This window comes from Mustela lutreola, chromosome 11 (assembly GCF_030435805.1).
Source record: "Mustela lutreola isolate mMusLut2 chromosome 11, mMusLut2.pri, whole genome shotgun sequence".
Classification (NCBI taxonomy): domain Eukaryota; kingdom Metazoa; phylum Chordata; class Mammalia; order Carnivora; family Mustelidae; genus Mustela; species Mustela lutreola.
In genome coordinates, this window is record NC_081300.1 from 61,742,430 (window position 1) to 61,766,124 (window position 23,695).

General features: G+C 38.3%; 1 protein-coding gene across 3 annotated transcripts in view; it reads right to left on the reverse strand.

The window, feature by feature from the left end:
* Window positions 1-14,956: 14,956 nt before the first annotated feature.
* FAM210A (family with sequence similarity 210 member A) overlaps window positions 14,957-23,695 on the reverse strand; it is a 42,261-nt gene continuing 33,522 nt past the window's right edge. For all 3 annotated transcript variants that reach the window (XM_059138902.1, XM_059138901.1, XM_059138900.1), the window contains 2 exons: window positions 20,768-20,879; window positions 14,957-16,320 (listed from right to left, as the gene is read on the reverse strand). In XM_059138902.1, the coding sequence (XP_058994885.1) occupies window positions 16,087-16,320; window positions 20,768-20,879 (346 nt within the window). In that variant the 3' untranslated portion in view covers window positions 14,957-16,086. The remainder of the gene's footprint in view (window positions 16,321-20,767; window positions 20,880-23,695) is intronic.

A 23,695-nucleotide genomic window follows, 5' to 3' on the forward strand; every position in this document is an offset into this window, starting at 1 on the left:
TATCTTAGAATGCTGTCTACACTCACTCCTACAGCTTAAAATGCCAGTGAAAGAAACAGGTACCAGAGTAAATTAAAAGGGGAAATAGAAGTTTCTTGAGATAAACAAAAATGGAAACACAAAATAACAGAATCTATAGGATGCAGCAAAAGCAGTTCATTCATAGCAATAAACATCCATATTAATAAACAATCTATCTCTATGCCTTAAGGAACTATAAAAAGAATAAACTGACCCCAAAGTTAACTGAAAGAAGGAAATAATAAAAATCAGAGCAGGAATAACAAAACAGAAAATTTAAAAAGAATAGAAAAGATTAACCAAACTAAAGTTGGCTCTTTGAAGAGATAAACAAAATTGACAAACCAAGGAAGAAAGAGAAAGACCAAATCAACAAAATTGCAGAATTATAAATGAGAAGGGAAACAGATACTACAGAAATTCTAGCACTCATAAGAGACTATGAGCTATTGTGAGCAACTGCATGACAACAAATTGGACAACCTGGGAGAAATGGAAAAATTCTTAGAAATATACAAACTACTAAGACTAAATCAGGAAGAAACAGAAAATCTGAACAGACCTATTATTAGTAAGGAGATTGAATCAGTTATCAAAAATGTCCCAACAAAGCAAAGCCTAGGACCAGATGGCTTCAGTAGTGAATTTTACCAAACATTTAAGGAATTAATCCCAATTCTTCTCAAAGTCTTCCAAAAACATTGAAGATGAGGGAATACTCCCAAACTTATTTTATAAGGCCAGCATTAGCCTAATACCAAAGCCAAATAAGGACACCAATAGAAAATAAAATTATAGGCCAATATCCCTGGTGAACAGAGATGCAAAAATTCTCAAGATATGAACAAATGAATTCAGCAGCACTAAAAGGATCATTCTTCATGATCAAATGGGATTTATCCCTGTGATTCAAGGAAGGTCCAACACGAGCAAATTAAATACTCTCACTACTTCTATTCAACACAGTACTGGAAGCCTTATCAAGAGCAGTCAGGCAAGAAAAAGAAATAAAAGTTACTAGAATTGGAAAAGAAGGGTATGGTCAGTTGAGCATCTGACTCAATTTCAGTTCAGGTCATGATCACAAAGAGTTGTGGGATTGAGCCCCATGTCAGTCTCTGTGCTGAGCTCAGAGTCTGCTTGAGATTCTCTCTCCCTCTCCCTCTGCCCTTCCAGCTCATGTTCTCTCTCTCTCTCAAAAACATAAATCTTAAAAAAAAAAGAATTAAAAAGGAAGTAATAAAATTGTTTCTATTTGCAAATTCCCTGATTTTATATATAGAAAATCCTAAAGTCTCAACCAAAAAAAAAAAAAAAAAACCCCAAAAAACTGTTAGAACTAATCAACAAATTCAGTAAAGTTACAGGCCATAACATTAACACACAAAATCAATAGCATTTCTATATCCTTACAATGAATTTTCTAATACCAACAACGAATCATCTGAAAAAAATAAAGAAACTGATCCCATTTATAATAGCATCAAAAACAACAAAGTACTTAGGAATAAATTTAACCAAGGAGGTAAAAGATGTCTATTTTGGAAACTATAAGACATTCATAAATCGAGGAAGACACAAATAAATGGAATGGTATCCCATATTTATGGACTGGAAAAATTAATCTTGTTAAAATGTCAATACTACCAAAGCCATCTACAGATTCAATGCAAACCTTATCAAAATTCCAATGGCATTTTTTATAGAAATTTTAAAAAATTCCTAAAATCTATATGGAATCACAAAAACCCCCAAATAGCCAAAGAAATCCTGGGAAAGAAGAACACAGAAGGAAGTGCCACACCTTATTTCAAACTACACTATAAAGCTACAGTCATTAAAACAGTATGGCTCTGGCATAAAAACAGGCCACTCCACCAACAGAACACAATCACAAGCCCAGAAATAAACCCAAGCATATATGGTCAACTAGTATTTGACAAGGGAGTTAAGAATACACAATGAAAAAAAAGACTGGCTTTTTAGCAAACGGTGCTGGGAAAACTGGATATTCACATGTGAAATATTAAAACTTGACCTCTGGGCGCCTGGGTGGCTCAGTGGGTTAAGCCGCTGCCTTCGGCTCAGGTCATGATCTCAGGGTCCTGGGATCGAGGCCTGCATCGGGCTCTCTGCTCAGCAGGGAGCCTCCTTCCCTCTCTCTCTCTCTGCCTGCCTCTCCATCTACTTGTGATTTCTCCCTGTCAAATAAATAAATAAAATCTTAAAAAAAAAAAAAAAAAACTTGACCTCTATCTTACACCATTCACAAAAATCAATTCAAAATGGATTAAAGACTTACAACCTAAAACCGTGAAATTCTTAGACGACATAAGAATAAACCTCATTGGCAGGGGACTTAGTAAAATCACACCTAAAGTGCAAGCAACAACATAAGATATAAACAAGTGGGACTACATCAAACTAAAAAAGCTTTAGCACAGCAAAAGAAAACCATCCATAGAATGGAAAGTCAACCTACTGAATGGGAGAAAATATTTACAAACTCTGTATCTGGTAAGAGGTTAATATCAAAATATATAAATAATTCCGACAAGTCAATAACAAAAAACAACCCAATTAGAAAATGGGCAAAGGACTTGAAGAAACATTTCTCTAGAAAAGATATATGAAAGGCCAATGGGTCCATGAGAAGATGCTCAACATCACTCATCATCAGGGAAATGTGGTATCAATGAGATATCACCTCACACCTGTTAGAATGGCGGTTATCAAAAAGACAAGAGACAATAAATGCTGACAAAGATGTGGAGAAAGGGAAGCCTTGTGCACTGTTGGCAAGACTGTGAATTGGAGGAGCCACATGGAAAACCGTATGGAGGATCCTCAAAAATTTAAAGAGAACTATCATAGGATCTAGTTATTCCACTTCTGGGCAAATATCAAAGGAAACAAGAATAGTAACTCAAAGATATGTGCACCCCCTATGTTCACAGCATCATTGTTTACAATAGCCAAGACACAGAAACAACCTAAGTGTCCATCAATGGGTGAATGAATAAAGATGGTGGTGGTGGTGGTGTGTGTATATGTGTGTGCATGCACACACGATGAATGTTATTCAGCCATTAAAAAAATGAGGAAATCCTACCATATGTAACAACATGGATGGACCTTGAAAGTATTATGCTAATTGATATAGGTCTGACAGAGAAAGAGAAATACTGTATGACCTTACTTATATGTGGGAATGTTATAAACTAACCAACCAACAAAACCCTACCAAAGTCATAGAAAAAGAAATCAGGTTTGTGGTTATCAGAAGGGGAGGACTAGAGGATGGGAACAGGAGGAAGGTGGTCAAAAGGCACAAACTTCCAGGAGGAAGAAGATGGTTGAGGAGTAGGGGACCCTAGTTTTTTTCTGGCCCCTGGAATTTAGCTAGATAGCTATCAAGTCATTCTGAAGACCTGCAAACTCAGCTGGAGATCTAAGAAAAGAACTGCTGCCAACTCTACAAACTGAAATGAAACCACTTTCTGCAAGGTAGGATGTGTGGAGAAGTGAACCCGAGGTGATATATGGGAGATAGACCATGGTGGGAGGGAGTCTCCATAAGCCGGCTACTAGAAAATAATATAGCATTCAATCGCAAAATCAGAACTTGGCAAAGTGGGGTGGAATCCTAGATGGGACAGTGTGGTCTCAGGATCCCTGGGGTCACAGAAAGAACAGATATGCCTGAGTGTGGCAGAGCTCTCAGGTATTGGGAGTGGGGCAGCCAGCTGCAATCAGCGATCCCAGGAGTGGGCTTTCAATTCAGGGTTGCCATAAACCACAAACCCCAGCATGGTCCAGAGACTGCTCTCTGAGCAGGGCCCACCAAGCAGAAGAACTGCAGTCAGACCCCCTCGCTCCCCTGGTAGGACCGGTGCAGGTGGGAGCTGCAGGACCCTCTAAAGTTTGGAGACTCCAAATGGGGTCATGCACTTGAGATGAAACGCTTGGCTGCAGACTGGGTGAACACAGAGTGCAGATGGAAACCAGGGATACAAGACTGACTGCTTCTCCTGAGGGCTCACTGAAGAGGGGGAGGCACGAATTTTCAGCTCCAGGCCTGGAGATTGAAGTGCCTCCATTTTCATTTTCATCCTCTAAAAGTGGCATGGAAAGCCTTCAGTGAACAAAAGTCACATAGAGCAATTTGAAGCCGCTTATTCCTAGCCTGGCCCCCTCTCAAGAGGGCTGTGATTCCACCCAGGGCAAAGACACTTGAGAATCAGGGCAACAGGTCCTGTCCCCAGAAGACCAGCAGAAACACCCAGCTAAGACCAAGTTCACCAAACACAAAAGTATGTAACTCCAGTGCTAGAAGAAAACAAGCGTATAGAATTCGTGTTTTTCCCTCATGACTTTTCAGTATTTCAGTTTAGATATTCTTTTTTTCCTTTTCAACTAGGTTCTTATTTTATCAATTCTGTTTTTAAGTTTTTAATTTTCATTTTTATATTTTAAGTCTTTTTTAATTTTCATTTTTATATTTACATTTTAAATATATATTCTTCATTTTTGGCTTCCTTTCATTGTATTCAATTTTATTTTTGTATACATATGTTTTTTTCTTTCTATACAATTTTGGGATCTAGTTTCTCCTAACAAATAGATCAAAATACACCCAGGACCTAGTGTATTATTCTGTTCTGTCCACCTGTTTGATTATATTTTCTTTTTTTCCTTCTCTTTTTCTTTTTCATTTCTGATCTCTTCTGATTTAATGTATATTTTGCTGGGGTCATGGTTGATATTTTTGTATTTGGTTCCCTCACTCATCTGTTCTTATCTGGACAAAATGACAAGACAGAAAAACACTCCAGATAAAAGAACCAGAGGCAGTACTAACGAGACTTAATATGCATATCAATTAGATATCAGAGCTAGAATTCAGAATAATGATTATAAAGATATTAGCTGAACTTGAAGAAAGCATAGAAAACACCAAAGGATACCTTTCTAGAGAAATAAGAGAACTAAAATCTAATCAGGTTGTATTACTGAGATGTAATAAAAAAAAAAAAAAAGGCTCTGTTAGGATAAATGAGGCAGAAAAGAGAATCAGTGATATAAAAGATAAAATTATGGAGAAAAAAGAAAATGAGAAAAAGAGAGATAAGCAACTACTGGATCACCAGGGGAAGATTCAAGAGATCAGCAATACTATAAGGCAAAGCAATAGCAGAATAATTAGGGTTCCAGAGGAAGAAGAAGTGGGGGGAGCAGAAGGTGTATTTGAGCAAATCATAGCTGAGAAATTTCATAATATGGGGAAGGAAACAGGCATTCAAGTACAGGAGACATACAGAAACCTTCCCCTACCCTGTCAAAATGAATAAAAATAGGCCAACACATCAGTATATAATATTAATGAAGCTTGCATATTTTAGAGACAAAGAGAAAATCCTGAAAGCAACCGAGACAAGAGGTCCTTAACCTACAGAGGTAGAAACATAAGCTGATAGCAGATCTATCCAAGGGCAACTGGCAGGCCAGAAAGGACTGGCATGATATATTCAGGGTGCTAACAGAGAAAAATATGCAGCCAAGAATACTTGATAGCAAGGCTATCAGTCAGAATAGAAAGAGAAAGAGCTTCCAAGATAAACAGAAAGTAAAAGAATTTGAGATCACTAAACCAGCTTTAAAAGAAATTTTAAAGGGGATCTCAAAGTAACATTGGCCAGAAATAAACAGACACAGTCTACAGAAACAGGGCCTTTATAGGTAGTACAACAGCACTAAATTCATACCTTTCAATATTTACTCTGAATGTAAATGGGTTAAATGAGCCAATCAAAAGACAAAGGTTATCAGAATGGATAAAAAAGAAAAACCCATCTATACGCTATCTACGAGAGACCCAAAGACACCACCAGATTGATCGTGAAGAGGTGTAGAACAATTTATCATACTATGGGACATAAAACAACAACAACAACACGGGGGTAGCAATCCTTGTATCAGACAAAATAGTGTTAAACCAAATACTGTAACAGGAGATGAAGAAGGGGTGCCTGGATGGCTCAGCTGGTTGAGCAGCTGCCTTCGGCTTAGGTCAGATCTAGGGTCCTAGGATTCAGCCCAGTGTTAGGTTTCCTGCTCAGCAGGGAGTCTGCTTCTCTCTCCCTTTGCCCCTCTCCACTGTTCATTCTCTCTCTTTCTCGAAGTCACTAGATCATAATTAAAGGGTCTATTCAACAAGAAGTTCTAACAACTGTAAATATTTATGCCCCTAACTTGGGAGCAGCCAATTATATAAACAAGTTAATAACAAAATTAAAGAAACACATTGATAAAAATACAGTAATAGTAGGGAACTTTAACACTCCACTCACAGCAATGGATAGATCATCTAAGCAGATCAACAAGGAAACAGGGCTCTGAATGACACACTGGACTAGATGGACTTCTTAAATATATACAGAGCATTTCATTCTAAAGCAACAGAATACACATTCTTCTTGAGTGCACATGGAACATTCTCCAGAATACATTACATACTGGGTCACAAATCAGGCTGCAACTGGTACCAAAAGACTGGGATTATTCCCTGCATATTTTCAGACCATGATGCTTTAAAACTTGAACTCAATCACAACAGAATATTTGGAAAGAAAACAAATGCATGGAGGTTAAAGAGCATCCTATTAAAGAATGAGTGGGTTAATCAGGAAATTAAAAAATTATAAAAATTCATGGAAAAAATGAAAATGAAAACACAACTGTTCAAAACCCTTGGCATGGAGCAAAGGTAGTCCTAAGAGGGAAGTACATAGCAATACAAGCCTTTCTAAAGAAAGAAAAAAAGTCTCAAATATACAACCTACCTGTACACCTAAAGGAACTGGAGAAAGCAGAACAAATAAAGCCTAAACCCAGCAGAAGAGAAATAATAAAGACCAGAGCAGAAAGCAATGAAACAGAAACCAAAAGAATAGCAGAACAGGTCAATAAAAACAGGTGCTCATTCTTTGAAAGAATAAGATCGATAAACCCTTAGCCAGACTTATCTGAAAGAAATAACAAAGGACACAAATTAATAAAATCATGAATGAAATGGAGAGATCAACACCAATAACCAACAATTTAAGAACATATTATGAGCAACTATATGCCAAAAAATTAGTAAGTCTGGAAGAAAAGGATGCATCCCTGGAACCTCATAAACCACCAAAACTGAAAGAAAAAAAACAAAAAACAGAAAACCTGAACAGAACCATAACAAGCAAGGAAATTGAAGCAGTACTCAAAAATCTCCCAACAAAAAGGAGTCCAAGATTGGATGGCTTCTCAGGGGAATTCTACCAAACATTTATGGAAGATATAATACTTTTCCTTCTGAAGTTGTTTAAAAAATAGAAATGGAAGGAAAAATTCCAAATGTTTTCTGTGAGGTCAGCATTACCTCGATTTCAAAGCCAGACAAAGACCCTATCAAAAAGGAGAATCACAGACCAATAACCCTCTTAAACATGGACACAAACATTCTCACCAAGATACTAACCATGAGTATCCAACAATGTATTGAAAGGATTATTCACAGGACCAAGTGGGATTTATTCCTGGGCTGCAAGTTTGGTTCAATACCCACAAATCAATGTGATCCATTACATTAATAAAAGATAAAACAAGAACAATATGATCCTCTCAATTGATGTGGAAAAAGCTTTGTCAAAATGCAGCATCCTTTTCTGATTAAAACTCAATAGTGTAGGGATAGAGGGAACATACCTCATTATCATAGAAGCTATCTACAAAAAGTCCACAGCAAATTATCATTCTCAATGGGGAAAAACTAAGAGCTTTTCCCCTGAGGTCAGGAACACAACAGGAATTTTCACTATCACCCCTTCCATTCAACATAATACCAGAAATCCTAGCCTCAGAAATCAAACAACAAAAAGAAATAAAAGGCATCCGAATAGGCAAAGAAGAAGTCAAAGTCTCACTCTTTACAGATGACATGATACTCTATGTGGAAAGCCCAAGACTCCATCCCAAAACTGCTAGAACTCAGGAATTCAGCAACATGGCAGCATATAAAATCAATGCACCAAAATCAGATGCATTTCTGTACACTAACAATGAGAGAGAAGAAAGAGCAATAAAGGAATTGATCCCATTTACAACTGTACCCAAAACCATAAAATACCTTGGAACAGACCTAACCAAAGAGGTAAAGCATGTGTACTCTGAAAACTCATGAAAGAAATTGAGGAAGACACAAAGAAATGGAAAAACATTCCATGCTCATGGATTGGAAGAACCAATATTGTTAAAATGTCTACGCTGACCAGAGCAATCTATACATTCAATGTAATCCCTATAAAAATACCATCATTCTTAACAGACCTAGAACTATCATAAAATTTATATAGAACCAGAAAAGACCCCGAATAGCTAAAGGAATGTTGAAAAAGAAAACCAAAGCTGGTAGCATCACAATCCCAGATTTTAATACTCCAGCAATTAGTACAGCTTAGGGTTGAAGTATCCAATGTCAAGGTCAAGACTAAATTACCAGGCCTAAAACTTCCTTGCCATAGGTTTTGTGTAAAATATGTGTTTTTCTATTCATTACTGTTGTCATCTACAGGTTTTCTGGTTAATGAACCACATTGTGGGGTGGGGAGCAGGGTGCGTGTGTGTGTCTTAGAAACAATGTGAAAATACAAGGAGAGAATCGTTTAGAAAATAATTTCCTTCCTTGCCTCGCCCCCTTCACCTGGCCCTTTTTCTGTCTCTTGCTTTCTTTTTACATGGGGGAGCAGCTAATGCTGATTTGAGCTCTGTTACTTAGCATTCTCTCTACTTTCCCAGTTTCGTCCTGAGGGAGACCCTGGATGAGCCTCAGGCCCCAAGCACCAGGACCTTGCCCTTCAGGCACCTCTACCTTTCCACCTCTAGAACGCAGGCCATATTCTTTATTTCTCTTTGCTAACACTGGCATGATCGCACTCTTCTGGAATGCTACCCATGAGCACTCAGGTTTTTCCCTTACTGTCAATCTCCTTTAAACCTGAGATGAACACATGTGTTCTCCAATTCTCACTCTGATGTTTCTTTTTCCATCAGCCAGTCTCTGCTGGCAAGTGTTTCAGCCACGCACAGCTACAGGGGAGACAAAGCAAGATGCGGCAACCCACCCAGAGGGGCTCTGCATTCAGACAGAGGGGCTCCTGCCCATGAACAGGAGCGTATCTGGTTCTCACCATCCTTGCTTCACCAGCCATGAAGTGTGCATGCAAGCTGCAGGAGTGATAGAGGCAAGGCAGATGCAGCAAACCAAGTTTTAGCCTGTCAGGTCCATTAAACATGCCCTCCTGCACAGAGCGTGTGTAACAAGAGGACACTGAAGACTACAGCTATTCTCTGGGACACTTCGCCGTAGCGCACAGCTGCTCACCAGTATGGGCCATGCTAGGGTTTAAGTTTGGTCATTTTCTTTGGGACTCAGTGCAGCTAAACCTCATCCTTTAGTGAAACCTGATAATCCTTAACCAGGGATATACTGAACTTCTCAGTGCTAAAATTTTCCATAAATGCCAGCTTCTGATCGCGTCACATGCTCTGGTGACTGGCCTCGAGTACATGGAAAATTCCAATCTGAGCTGGCTCCAAGTATGCCGCAGACACAGCCTCCACAAAGGAGCAGTCCGCCACGCGGGAGCAATGGGAAAACACAAACTCCTTTTTTTTTGCCAAGGAGGCAATGGAGAATTTCCTGAGATCAAATCCTCTTTTGATACATGAAACATTAAATGTGCAGATATATAAAGACTAGATCTAATTACCAAAGTTTTGATTACTTGTTCTCGAGTATGGATTTAGGTGTTCGAAAACAGTTACTAACAGCATTGCCAAGGTCAACCTGGATAGCAAGAAGATGCCAGCATCAACCGGCCTTGAAACCTCCCTATGTCGCCGGCTGAGGGAAATGGAGCTGGAGCATGAGAAATGAAGTAGTATCTCCTTCTCTAGCCATACAGGATATAACAGGATAGCTACCTGTCCCCTTTCCTATTACTCTAAAGAGAAAAGGATGAAAATAGTGGACTGAATGAACTGAAGAAAAATTAAAGATTAAAAGCCGAAAAGAAGGCAGGCAGGCACCAGCAGAAGAGAGGCAAAGAATGTTCATAAATTGGCTTTGGCTCCAAAAATACAAAGAATTGCAAAATACCCAAAGCTGGGACTTACTTTATTTTTTCATGCCTGGCACAAGAGGATAAATTAAATAAACTGGAAGTTGAGATCTGAATTCCAGACTCAGGTCTCCCATGCCTTTCTTCAACTAAAAATATTAGTTTCAGTTCTAAAATGACCTGCTAAAAGCAAAATTCTATATAAATTCTCTGCAAGCCTGGGGTAAATGACTCAAAACTCCTATTGATCTAAAATGCTTCTAAAATAATGCAGTTACTAAATGGTCTAGATTCCTCAACAAAAGTTGCATTAGATTTTGAAGACAAAAGTATCCGATGATATTTCCAACTTTTGGGGGAAACCACTGACACTTGTCCCTTATTTCTGAACCAAAAGAAGTAATAATGTGAATTATGAACCACCATATCCTATATCCTCTTTAATAGAGGAATAACAAGTGCCAGCTGGTGGAGTACCATGGCAACCAAGCCCTACAATTCCATCTCCAGAGGGTAGCTGGAGGGCAGTCAGAGCCATCCCTATTTGAGCACTTCACAGACACTCACGTTTTGCACCCTTAGCACAAGGAGAATGAAAGCAGCCGCTATTTTTAGAGAAGTAAAGCAATGAAGAGAGTTAAGTCACCATATTAAGTATCCAAAGAAAAATACTGATTCAGATTCACTAAAACACAAACTAATCAAAATGTGCTTCAATCATTACAGAATCTTAAATCTAGTACTTAGAGGTTCATAAAAAGTAATTACAACTTAAATATTTGTGTATATAGAGAAAATGCTGTATATTCTTTAAGAAGTCAAATTTAGCTTTAAGGCTCTCAAACATCTAATTGGTAAAAAGGAAGATACAGATTTGCCATGATTTTATGTCATATGCTTAGAATGACATTTATGGAATTATCAAAATAGAGTGAAAGGCTTTCGACCATGTATTTGATTAAAGTAAGTCAGGGATCTGCGTTTACTGACCCACTCTTTCTGAAGCTGGGCCATCTGGACCTGCCCATCAGAGGCAGACAGGGAGAACTGGCCTGTACCACATGGAGAAGCAGGCAAGCTTGTGTGCACACTCCCTGTTTCCTTTCTCACTTACGAGTTTTCTTTTAAATTGATCAAAATCCAAAACAACAACAAAAAAGCTGGACAGACGAAAGGAGAGGGAATGAAAGAAGAAAGGTTCTACGCAAGCTGCCCTTTCAGGAAGAGTGAGGAAACGCTTTGGCAGCCAGCATGTGAAGCATCTTTTAACTGTCCTGCGGCTTCTGCCCACATGGACCGTGCTGTCCCAGAGAAAGCACAATGTGGAACAAGTGTACTTTCGTATTACTCTTCTCGAGTGCTACCATCTGCAAAGAGAAACCACATGCTTCCTCACCGTGGCTGTCCAATCAAGTCATCAGAATAAAGAATGGGCTAAACATTATACTCTGCCCTGAAGGTTTCCAAAATCAAGATGCATTCTTCCTACTAAGATCATGCTTATGAAAATAGCCAGATAATTGCCACAAGATAATTATGATCTGTAATTATTATTGTTGGTGATTGTCAATGATGCACAGGGAAGAATACAGCTTGATTTTCAAAGCCTAACCCTGAAGAAGCAAGACAATCAAAAACTTGTTTTGACTAGTCAAAATGAACCAATGTGACACAGAAGTCACAAAAGAAAAATCTCACAGAGGGGGAAAAATATATACAATTGGCCTGAATCAGCTTTTCTCAAATACAAGTTACAAGCTCAAACTGTAGGATCTTTTAAGAATCAGAAGGCTAGGCCAAAATTCATGGCTGAAGATGGGTTCTGGAAAGGAGTGGGACCCCAGGCCATTCTAGTCTCTAAGGAAGAATGAAATCTGGAGTCTGTCGTACCTTCAGGTACATAGGACAGCATCTTGTGGGATCCCATTTAATGCTAACTGGATACCACATGACATACAGATGGACAAAAGAGACTAGATAAAGGTCATATTTGCACAGTGAATAATTAAAAGTACCCACCTTTAGTTCTATAGATTTCTGGTTCAGGTTGTTCAATTCTAAGGTGGCAGAAAGGCTCATACCTTTCTATTTGAATACTCCTGTGCTAATTCGCTCTAGGCCAATATGATTTGGTGCATTTTAGACTATGGCATGAATAGTCAATTAGGCTTTTAATATGGAATAATACTCCAACTAACTTTGGAAACATTTAAACAGTTTTCATTTAGGCCTTATGGACCCAATTTTGAAAATTTCAAATAAATGAAGATCCCCATTTCAAAAAACGAATTGCTAACAGAAGATGTATTTGTCTACATTACCATGAAAAAAAGTCTTTTTCAGAAACATATCTCAGGGTGCCTGCATGGCATAGTTAGTTGAGTGCCCAACTCTCAGTTTCTGCTCAGGTCATGATCTCAGTGTTGTGAGATCGAACCCCGAGTCAGGCTCTGCATTCAGTGGGGAGTCTGCTTGAGATTCCCTCTCAGATACTCCCTCTGCCCTTCCTTTCCGCTCTTTCTTTCAAACAAAGAAGTCTTAAGAAAAAGAGAAATGTATATGTCACAAACACATTTTACAAGAATGGTATTTCAAAATTATAAGGAAAGATACACTTTTTCTGTCTCGGTTGTTAAAATCACCTTCTGTCCATTTCATTACCATCACCATATTCCACCACACACAGTCCTTGTTTAAAAGAAATCCTGGGACTTGGCCTGAACCCGGTGGAAAGAACACAGAGTAAAGCTAAATATGCTTTTCGCCCAACACATCTTCTGCCCAAACTATTAAGATCTTTTAAATTCCTGGAATTACCTTCTAAGATCACTAAAGTAGGGCAGTAAATAGCTCCATTTGACCCTGGGGCATGGAGACTACAGGTATCTTTCATTTGTAAATCAATGGGGGTATATTCTGTAATAAGAAAAATATAGAAGATTACATTTGAAGGCATAATTTCATTACTGGGGGAAAGAGAATCTCAATATATCCATTCTTTTTCTCCTTTGTTGAAATCTGAACAGCATCCCACTATATGTCACAGATTCAGTAAAAGATTATTTTTGGTACATTAAAAGGTTGGTTTTGCTATTATTTCTGAATAAACTAAATCTTTTGCCTAACCTGTTTTTCATTTCAATTGTGAATTTGCTGAGCAAACTGTATTCATCACTTTATGTAAGTTAAATCTCAGTCATAGCTCTTTCTTTCTTTTTTTTTTTTTTTTTAAAGATTTTATTTATTTATTTGTCAGAGAGAGAGCGAGCGAGAGCGAGCACAGGCAGACAGAGTGGAAGGCAGAGTCAGAGGGAGAAGCAGGCTCCCTGCGGAGCAAGGAGCCCGATGTGGGACTCGATCCCAGGACGCTGGGATCATGACCTGAGCCAAAGGCAGCTGCTTAACCAACTGAGCCACCCAGGCATCCCCATAGCTCTTTCTTTACCCTATCAACACATCCTACTTAAAGACAGACATGCATAGCAGACTTGGGACCCTGCTCTGCCTCACTGCTCAAAGAAGGTAATGGCAAAATAATCCAAAGTATAAAGTTGACTGTGAATGAAATGGAATTTACTATATATAGCAAACTATATGTATTTACTGTGATGTATATATGAGTAATATATATAATCATAAATAATATATAAAATAAAAATATTATATAATAATATTAAGTAAAATTATATTATATAAGTATATATTACATGAATGTGATAAAATATATACTTATTATCATATATATTACTCTGACATATTTAACTTATACCCATTACTATATTCTGTTAGCCTGCTATTAATATTTCAAACAACACAGGTATCCCCTTTTAAAAGCCATTTGTAGCTTGCCTTAAAGACCAGGTTAGCAATATGCTAACAACAGCATTTGATAGGATACAAATATTCCTGAAGCCAAGTAATGACAAAAGCACTCACCTCTTCAGAGAATACTTTACTAGAGAATTTCAAAGCATATATCAGCAACTCACTTTCTGTAACTGGAAAAACGCAATAACAAAATTGGAAGGTGACAAAACTCTAATGGTGGACAGTCAGCAAAAGTAAATTTTAGTCTCAGGATTATTAGTGACTACTAAGAAACCCAATTTTAACCCTACTGGAAAATATGCCCTCTGTAATATAAAAAGTAAATTGTTTCAGAAGCGTTTCGTGTAAGATGTTAAAACAAAGGCATAGTCTTAAGTGGTTAAAAAAAAAAAAGAAATTTGTTAATATTTTAGCATTTAGTATCTACAAAAATGCGAATAAGCAAGCTAAAACATGGAAATGGTGTTTAGACTTGAAGTGTGCTGTCAACCTGAAATCATGGCTTCAGCTGTGTATCAGGAGACCAAACCATTCTGCCTGATCAAGAGTGTGTGTGGCAGAGCAAGAGCGGGCCCCCTTGGCTGCTCTGCCCTGCCCCTCCCCCGAAAAAAGCATTAACTTGTGAAGTGTTCTAACATAATGATTAGATGTATCAAATGCAAACATTTTTTTCTTTTAAATTATTCTCTAAATTTGGCCAAACTAAATATTTAGTACAAAAATCCTGCCCAGCAGCAGTGATTCCCTACCAGAATGCTTCTGAAGTCCCTTGGACATTCTCCTGCCTTATCACATCGCTCAAAACAATGATAGGTCTAGAAAGAGGCCATCCTGTCTTCTGAATATCAACTCGAGAATTAGAACTGAAGTAAAAGTGGTTAAAGCAAAAGAAACAGATACATACATCCTCAAACATACAATCACGGCAACTCACATCTGACAATGGCTGAATTTCATTCCAAGCAGATAATTTAATGACAGTTTTGCTAATAAAAAAATTCAAGTAAAATGCTCAGGCATATTTCAATATAAGGGAAAAAGATACTTCAGGATAAGGAAAAAAACAGCTACAATTTAAGAATTTACTGCACAATGAAATCAACATTAACTCTGAAACAGACACTGAGAGTGTTGGCCTGTGGAGACAAAGGCCTGCCACATGGCAGGAGTGAGTCGGCTCTGGAACAACCTGACAGCACCTTCCAACCTCCCACACCTGCATCTGCTCGAGAACCGCAAACCTGAGTCATGGCTTAAGGATATTAGATTTCAACAGTGAACTTAAGGTATAATATTGTTCTCATATTTCCTCTGAAAAAGAGTTGGAGAGAACACAAATGATTCAAAGTAGAGGTTCATGTCTTAGGTGGAAAAAGTACCATAGATACTTTTTAAAAAAACTGATTTTGACAAGTTTTGGGTAAAAATCATTTTTTAAAGGGTCAATTTTTCACTTACATGTAACCAATACATCTTATTTACAGATATACGACTCAATCTTTATTTAACTTCCTTCATATAAAATGTGTATTTTAACTGGTAGAGATAACTGTTATATACAGTTTTTACAGAAACACTAAATATCCTCTTATTCACTGGCAGATGTGATGATAATATTGGTCTCCACATTAAGAAATGAATAGTTAAAAGCTCAATGAATAACATAAAGATGAAAACCCAGTGTTAACACCCTGCCTAGGGCCACATCAGTTATTAAAGGAGTCAACTGCTCCATGTGCTGCAACAAAACACAAAGCAAGTATGATTCTGAAGACCCTGAAAAAAGAGCTCTGACTTACGAAGACACAAACCACTGCTTAATGCTGCTACTGGTGTTAAATTCTTATACTCGGTTCCATTTTTCTTTTCAAAAAACACTAATTTTTCTAGTAATATTCAACTTTAAAAAGGTATCGTAGGTCTTTAACCCTCAGAGAACTGGTGTATTTAGGCAACTAATAAAAAAAAAAAACACCAAAAAACAAAAAAACTAATCAGGAGCATGTATGTATCTTTGTCCATAGTTTCCAAAGGGTTAAAGTGCAGAAATTGTCTATCACCTGTTATATAAGGCACCCTATTCCATTTTTTTCTTAAAAGAAACTTTTCCTTTGGTTTCCTGTAATTTTTCAGTGAGTCTATCCTTTGTTTCTTCCATTTTCTCTGTGAGAAGCTCCTTGGTCTCTTCCATCCTGTCTTGCAGATATTCCTTGACAGGAGGCGGTGTCGACATGTAGCCCTGACTACGCAAATACTTCACAGTGAACGAGGTTCCACCCAAAGTCACAGTATATCGGGCAGGTGTTGCAATCTGAGGAGAAAAGCAAACACAGGCGGATCAACAGCTGATCATGCCTATCGTCTTAGCAAAAACAATTTGAAATTTAAATTTTTAGTAATAACCAAACAGTATAAATTATTTTACTGCTTCACCAGGCTAATATAGTTACAGCCTATATGGTTTTTCTTCCTAGCAAGGGATCTTCTTCTGTAAACGCATTTTACAAACACCTGTCACTTGGACACTGAGCCAAGGATTACAGGATATTCCCAGTAGAAGCACTGAAGCCTGGAACCACGTTCTAGTGAACCTTAGAGACAGGCACCGTGGGAAATGAGAAAGATGGCTCGGGGCCAACAACAAACACACATATGTTTCTCGTCCTTATGAACCCTGCTAACCTGTGGATAACTGCACATGTAGAACTAAACCAGAACCAAACTACTTCAAATGGTGAGAGGCAAACATGGGCCAAATGTTTCTTCTTTACTGAATTTAGTTTAGTTTCACTTCCAAATCCCTTTGACTTTTCCAGGCCTTATGCTACCTTCTCATTACAACCCACCTTGGGTCTGGAATTCCAACTGGGAACTTCCATGAGGCAAAAGTAAGTGAGTGAGTGAGTGAGTGAGTGAGTGAATAAGTAAGTAAGTAAGAGTGAGTGAGTGAGTAAGTAAATCAATCAATAAATCAATCAATCCGTGCAGGCATGTACAGGTTTAACTTTGACCAGAGATTTAAGGACCACAGGTGAATACTAGATGAACTGGTCCAAGAGCAACACAAATGCGGACCGCAACTGTATCACATTCTGATAGCTTCTGTGTTAAAATTCAGTACCAAAACTCTTTGAAAGAGCCGCCTATGCTCTCCATCTCCACCTTCCCTCTTCATTTTCTCTTAATTTACTCTAAGCCTTCACGCCCACCTCTCATCAGTCACTGAAGAGGCCTCAGAGCCATCAGAACTATGGAGACAGCTTCCCCCTCTACTCCTTGGAGCATGTCCTGCCTGGCAGTCATGCCCCCGCTGCCCTGGTTTCCTTCCACTTCAGAGGCTGCCCCTTTACAGTCCTTCCTCCCCATTCTTCTTCCTGTTGCCTACCTCTGAACACTCTGGGGCAGTACTGAGCCCCTGTACTCCTCCATCTACCTCATTCCCTTGGTGGTCTTATCCAATTTCAAGTCTGTAGTGCCACCTGTACATTAATGATTCTTAGATTTCCAGACTGAGCCTTTTCCCTAAATTCCAGTATATACAACATCCAATTTATTTACACTTGCATGTCTAATAGGAGCTCAAAATGTCATCTGTTCAAAACTGATCTCATGATGTTCAATGGTCCCACCCCAATCCTGCTCCTCTCAAAGCTGTCTGCATCTCAGGAAATGGCAACTCTATTCTTTCATTTACTTATCAGAGCATGGGGCAGAGGGGACAGAGGGAGAGGGAGAATCCCAAGAAGACTCCCTGTTGAACAGGGAGCTCCACATAGGGCATGATGTCAAGAACCTGAGATCATGACCTAAACGGAAATCAGGAGAGAGACACTTAATGGACTGAGCCATCAGGACACTCCCCACCGCACAAGCACAGAGCCTAACGTGGGGCTTGATCCCATGATCCGAGATCATGACCTGAGCTGAAACCAAGAGTTGGAAGCTCAATGACTGAGCTACCCAGGTGCCCCGCAACTCTATTATTAAATTGCTCAGGCCAAAAACATACACAATAGCTTCAACTCCTTTCTCTTGCATAATTTATATTCAATCCATTAAAAAAGTCCATCAGCTCCACCTTCAAAACACATCCAGAAGCCACCTACATCTTACGGGCTCTCCTGCTACCACCTGGGTCCTCCCACTACCAGCTCTTACCCATACCATTGCAATAACCCCTCTTGCTCCATCTCTGGGCTTCTTGCCCTTGTTGAGCTATATAGATGGACTGTTCTCAACATAGCAGCCGAAATGATTTTGTTAAAACACAAGTCAGATATTCAAAACTGCCCAGTGACTTTCCATCTCTTCTGAGTAAAAGCCAGAGTGTTCATAATGGCCCGTAAGGCCACCCTCATCTGGCTGCTCTATTACCTCTTGATATTCACTCATCCCAGCCACATCGCCATCCTCCCTGCTCCCTCCAATACTCCAGGTACCCTGCAGCCTTAGGACACTATACTCCCATTTCCCCTCCTTGACTTTGAATGCTCTTCTTGCATACAACTGCCTGATTAACTCCCTCCTTCCTGGAAGCCCTCTGGGGGAAAAAAATAAAAATAAAAAAAAATGCTCCAACACTTGCTGGTTTGTTCTTCCTTCTAAGCACTTAACATCACCTAAACTCCATGCGGTGTGTGCGTGTGTGTGTGTGTGTGTGTGTGTTTTAAAGATTTTATTTATTTATTTGAGAGACAGACAATGAAAGAGAGCATGAAAGGAGAAGCAGACTCCCAGACTCCCCGTGGAGCTGGGAGCCTGATGAGGGACTTGATCCTGGTACTCCTGGATCATGACCTGAGCCGAAGGCAGTTGCTTAACCAACTGAGACACCCAGGTGCCCCCCACCCCTTTTTAAGATTTTATTTATTTATTTGACAGAGATCACAAGTAGGCAGAGAAGCAGGCAGAGGGAGAGGGAGAAGCAAACTCCCTGCTGAGCAGAGAGCCCAATGTGGGGCTCGATCCCAGGACCCTGAGATCATGACCTGAGCTGAAGGCAGAGGCTTTAACCCACTGAGCCACCCAGGTGTGTGTGTTTTAACTTTACCTTCTTTATCTAACTGCCTCCCACTACTATGCTGTAAGTTCCATGAGGGCATGTATTTTGTACCATTTTATTTAATTACAGTATTCCCAGTATCTAGAATGGCACTTGGCACAGAATAGGAGTTCAACAAATTTTTTGTCAATTCAAACAAAGATACACTTCCAGGACAGTGCTAGGGGGCTGAGGACTGTGTGCTAGTCAGTGTCACAAGGTCACACTCCAGGTGGTTTTTCCCCCCTTCGCCACACCTCTTTTTGAAGCTTTGCCTTACAGAAGCAATAAATCTCAAGTGTTCGTTGCTCCATCTGAGAAACCATGGGTGACAGAAAATACCCAGGAGAATCCCCTGCCTATTTCCCACCTCACAGAGGAACACTGAGTGGAAAGGAACACTTCTGACACTAACCTACCTACGTGTACAGTTTCATTGTTTCAATTCCCACGTAAGAAACATGCACTGAGCACTGATGCACCTACAAAGCACAGTATCAGGCACAGTGACAACACAGAGAAACAGAACATGACTATGAATTCCTAAACACTTAAAATCCACTAAAGAAACCAAATGACAAAAAAAAAAAAAAAAAAAAGCCCTGCAAAACTAACCCCAGACCATGACACGAACTGTAAGAGCTACATACATGTTATGGGAGCATAGGATAAGGAGTGATTATAATTAAGGAAATGGCTTAAATCAGCATGATACTTTGACTTATTAAGGTAAATTACACCCACTATAACTAGAAACTTGATCATTGGTAAGTTTATTAAGTTTTAATGTTGAAAATTCAGCACATAGGCTTTAGTCCTCTAGTTAGAATCAAAATAAAAATGGAAATCTCCCAAGATTTCTGAGGATTTTAATGAGGATGACAATAAAATGTTACCTGTACTACTATAAAACCATACTTCTAAGTATTTTTATTACAACAAAAGTAAAATAAAATAAAATCTAGTTTCCAAACGTTTTCTGTTTTCTTTCTTAGGATGAAGATATATAGAACTTCATAATTATTTGTCAACTGAGAAAAATTAGATTAATATAGCTAAAATCCACAATTTCTAGTGAGTCTTCTCTTCTAAAAGAAAGACCCATAGATGTAGAAACTGCTTATAAAGATGTTGGTGCCTCAACTCCAGAGAACAGCTATAGTGGACAAACTTCTAAAATGAAACCTATATAACAGCTACTGAGTCTATGGTTTATCCCATAAAACAATTTGAACTAAGCTTTACTATTTGACTTACCAAGTAGATGAACTAGTATAAACAGTAAAATAAATACTAAATATAACCAGCAAGTCATGGATCTCTGAATAAGGAAAATTAAGATACCGTAAGGGGGAGAAATGTCAAAAAGATAACTTCCGGAAATTCAGAAGTCTCACATTTGTGTCATCACAGCAGGTTAGGAATGATCTACCTATTTTCAAGTCACTTCTTTCTAAACCATCATTTTAGTTCTTCTTAAAATTTAAACTTAAAAAAATATAAACTGGGTGTGGTGCATAAACAATGACTTTTGGAACACACACCAAAAAATTAAATTAAATTTAAAAAATATAAACTTTAGCCATTAGACTATGGTACTTTATGTGGTATTTTAGGTTACAAAAAATTACTACTGGGAACTAACATGGAGTTTTATGAGGAGCTGAGCCTGTTATTGGTTAAGTGTGAAGAGCAACTCATTTATACCAGTACTTACCTTAAACAAGGCATATGCCGTTAGTGCATTTCCACTCTGGGAATTTTTCAGAATGTTTACTATGCTGTCAGGTAACCCAATAAATTCTAGAAAAGGAACGACATTCACTCCTCTAAGAAAGAAACAAAATGATTTATATATTTATACATCACTCCTCTAAGAAACAAAGTAACACACACACACACACACACAATTATGTATGTATACATACAAACTTTAAGAAATAAATATTTTCAAAAAGTTTTCTGAAAACACCAAAACAAATTTTGTTTAAAGGTCACTTACGCATTGTCAAGAACTGTGATTTAACTCTAGAAGAAAATGTACAGAAACATCAGTGTTACACTGTATCTTACTGTTTGCAGCTTCTGCTTTGCTTCTGTACATGGACATATGTCCCTAATTACCATATTTATAAAAATAGAAGGGTCTAGCAGAGTAAAATTAATAGCTTTAAATGACAAAAGAGAAGGAATGACCAGAATGATTTACTTGGTCTTCATTTCTCCCAACCAAACACTACTTCTTCAGAATACTCCAATTCAAACTTCAAGACCTAAGCTTTTCACCTCTAAAATTACATGTCAAAATACATTGCTGTAAAAGCAACATTATAACAGTACTTATTGTGTTATTATACAAAGAATAAATGATTCTATGGGTTTGATGAAAACTTTAATTATTCTAAGTGGATGTCTCTATTCTATTAGCAGGCTTAGCAGGCAGGTGAAGAAGCAATTACCATAAACTGCAACAAATTTTTGGATGGAGGGAGAGAAGGAAAAGAAAAGTCTCTAATATGAACTGTTAAGCCCTAATTTATTTTTAGTTTCCATGATGAACAACATTTAGCTATACTGGCATGTGCTCTCTCACACTCTCTGCCTTTATCACTATGTGTTGTCTTATAGACACTAACCCTTCACCCCTCACTCAGAACAAGGTTCTTGTTCTGTGCTTTTCCTACATAAAGATAACTATCATATTTGGGAATTTTTTAAAAGATTTATTAAATTTTTAAAAAGGGGGGAGTGGGGGAGAGGGGCATAGAAGTTCTTAGCATGAGCCTGAGATCACAACCTGAGCTGAAACCAAGAGTCAGATGCTTAACTGACCACACCACCCAGGTGTCCCCAGATTCAGGAAATTTAACATACACAAGAGTATATACTTAATACATAATATATTATTTAATATTAAAATTTCCTGAATTGTTCATTCCAGTATGTCCCTTGTCACTATTCTGTCATTTCTTTCCTGTCTCCTTTCCTCTAGAAATGATCCTCAGAACTTTTTTGAGAAGGAGGGCATGACATCTTTGACACTGAGATTTTTGAAGTTTCCAGACCAGTTAGCAAGGGAGAATACCCCTCTATTTGGATTTGTCTGTTTTTTCCCTCCTGATCAGGTTCAGGTAAACATTTTTAAACAGGAAAACTGTACAGTTAATTCTGTCTCAGTGTATCACAACAGAAGCCACAGGATGTCAGTCTGTCCCATAGCTGGTATATGTGTGACTCACGGTTAGAAGAGGGTCTACAGGGCATGTCATTGTATAGGTGCTCCTTCTCTTTGTAATTAAGAAAGGGAATTGCCTACATCCATTACTATTATAGATAGCTGTATTCTGTATAACATAATAGCTAGCAAATCAATTTTTTTTTTTTAAAGATTTTATTTATTTATTTGAGAGTGAGAGACAGTGAGAGAGAGCATGAGCGAGGAGAAGGTCAGAGGGAGAAGCAGACTCCCTATGGAGCTGGGAGCCGATGCGGGACTCGATCGCGGGACTCCGGGATCATGACCTGAGCTAAAGGCAGCCGTCCAACCAACTGAGCCACCCAGGCGTCCCCAATTTGTTTTTAATATTAAAAAAATTCAGTTAATTGAGGATATTTTCCCTCTATGATTTCACTATAATACTCTGGAATCAGGGACTACTCTCAAGAACATATGGCTGATCATCATTAAGGAAAATTACGGGCCATCCACGAAAGGAAAGCAGGTAACTGAAGGTTCTTTAAAAAGTTAAAAATTACAAAACTGACTGTAAGTCCAACCTGGTTTCTTCTTTCTCCACCATCAGTTCCTTTTCAAGTCTCTTAGATAACAACAGAATCCCATTAAAGCAAAACTTAGTATTACTAGGACTTAGCTATTCTATGGGTCTAATTAAGTCACTATGCACCATTAATATCTTACCACAATATGCTAATTATATCTTCTACAACGAATACAATTATAAAATTGTTTTATCACTCACCTAGCCCAGTATGTAATTTAAAAGCAATCATGAAGGGGAAACAAAAGACAAACATGTGGCCAAAAATTAGATAAAACTGAGTGATTTAGAAAAAAAGAACTATCATAAAGATCAAATAATTACCTCAGACACCTTGCACAAGTATATTTTACAAAATAAAGGAGCAAACAACTGGTTCTAGTTCTTTATTTTAGTGATTTTTGTATTTTAGAAAGAGGGGGAGAGAGCACATGAGCATGTGCCGGAGGGCAGGGGCAGGGGGAAAGAATCTCAAGCAGATTCCCAACTGAGCACAGAGCTGCACGTGGGGCTCGATCTCACAAGCCCAAGATCATGACCTGAGCTGAAATCAAGAGTCAGACACTTAATCAACTGAGCCACCCCAAGTACCCCAGTTCTATTTATTTCTAAAATACTGATTTGATGATTTGACTATTTTAAAGTAATAATAACTTCCATTTCCTTTGGAATTGCTAAATATGAAACACTAGTGAGGGCCTGATTTCAACAGTAATATCCACTTGTCATTTTTTACTCTGAAGCTTCCATGGCCTCACAGAAATCTGTGCTTTACAAATGCCAGCTCTATGACGTTTCAACTGATGCAGAAATACACAAGGAAAAAAGTACATTCACAGTAAGAATACAATGCTGTAAAAATCAGG